The following is a 1,034-nucleotide window of genomic DNA, read 5'->3' on the forward strand; positions in this document are numbered from 1 at the left end:
GGTACGTACCTGTATGTTACCGACGGTACGTACCTGTATGTTACCGACGGTACGTACCTGTATGTTACCGACGGTACGTACCTGTATGTTACCGAAGGTACGTACCTGTATGTTACCGATGGTACCTATCTGTATGTTATCGGCGGTACGTACCCGTATGATGCCGACGACACGTACCTGTATGTTTCCGACGGTACATACCTGTATGTTAGCGACGGTACGTACCTGTATGTTAGCGACGGTACGAACCAATGTGTTACATACGGTACGTACCTGTATGTTACTGACGGTACGTACCTGTATTTTACCGACAGAACATACCTGTATATTAGCGAAAGTACTTACCTGTACGCCGGTATGAAGGAAGATGGTGTTGATGTCGTCGTTAAGTCTGAGGAAGGCAGGGTCGGCGTAGTCGTACCGAGCACCGAATATGATGGAGGCAATCACGTTCAACACACAACTGCTGAGCAGAGCCTGCGGTGCCAACATAAGGACGTATATATGTATATATATATGTACACACACTCACGCACACACTCATACAAGTACACACTCATAAACGTACAGACACGCACGCACACTCACACACGCACGCACATACACACACGCACACACACCCACAAAAGTGAATCAAGTGATTGCAAAATAATGGGTGTATGGTAGAGGAATAAGGGAGCGTTAGTGATGAAGAAGAGAGAGAGAGAGAGTGTGAGAGTTAGAGATGGATATATATGTATATTTATACAATATTTCTGGTTATTCCTTCTACCTGTGGATCGAGCGGCTCCCCTTTGGTGTTGCTTAGATGTGCGAGACAGGCGGACGCCTCCTCCTGGATCTTCTTCTCTATGCTGACCTTCCCCATGCCGAACTCACGCAGCTTGCTGAGCGCGAACTTCCTATGCTCCCTCCATAGCTTTCCCTCGCTCATCACAAGTCCTGCATAAGACACGAGAATCTAATATCACCGCGAAAATGTTAATTATCACGTTAAAATTATTTTGTTATATTAAATTACTTATTCTTAATAC

General features: G+C 45.6%; 1 protein-coding gene across 1 annotated transcript in view; it reads right to left on the reverse strand.

The window, feature by feature from the left end:
• Positions 1 to 1,034, reverse strand: part of LOC106817571 (cytochrome P450 2D4-like) — an 11,540-nt gene that overhangs the window by 6,136 nt on the left and 4,370 nt on the right. Inside the window, exons 2-3 of the mRNA XM_014822245.1 lie at positions 773 to 942; positions 346 to 477 (exon numbers count right to left, since the gene is read on the reverse strand). Coding sequence (XP_014677731.1) covers positions 346 to 477; positions 773 to 942 — 302 coding nt within the window. The remainder of the gene's footprint in view (positions 1 to 345; positions 478 to 772; positions 943 to 1,034) is intronic.

Source organism: Priapulus caudatus, unplaced genomic scaffold (assembly GCF_000485595.1).
Source record: "Priapulus caudatus unplaced genomic scaffold, Priapulus_caudatus-5.0.1 Scaffold1775, whole genome shotgun sequence".
Lineage (NCBI taxonomy): Eukaryota > Metazoa > Priapulida > Priapulimorpha > Priapulimorphida > Priapulidae > Priapulus > Priapulus caudatus.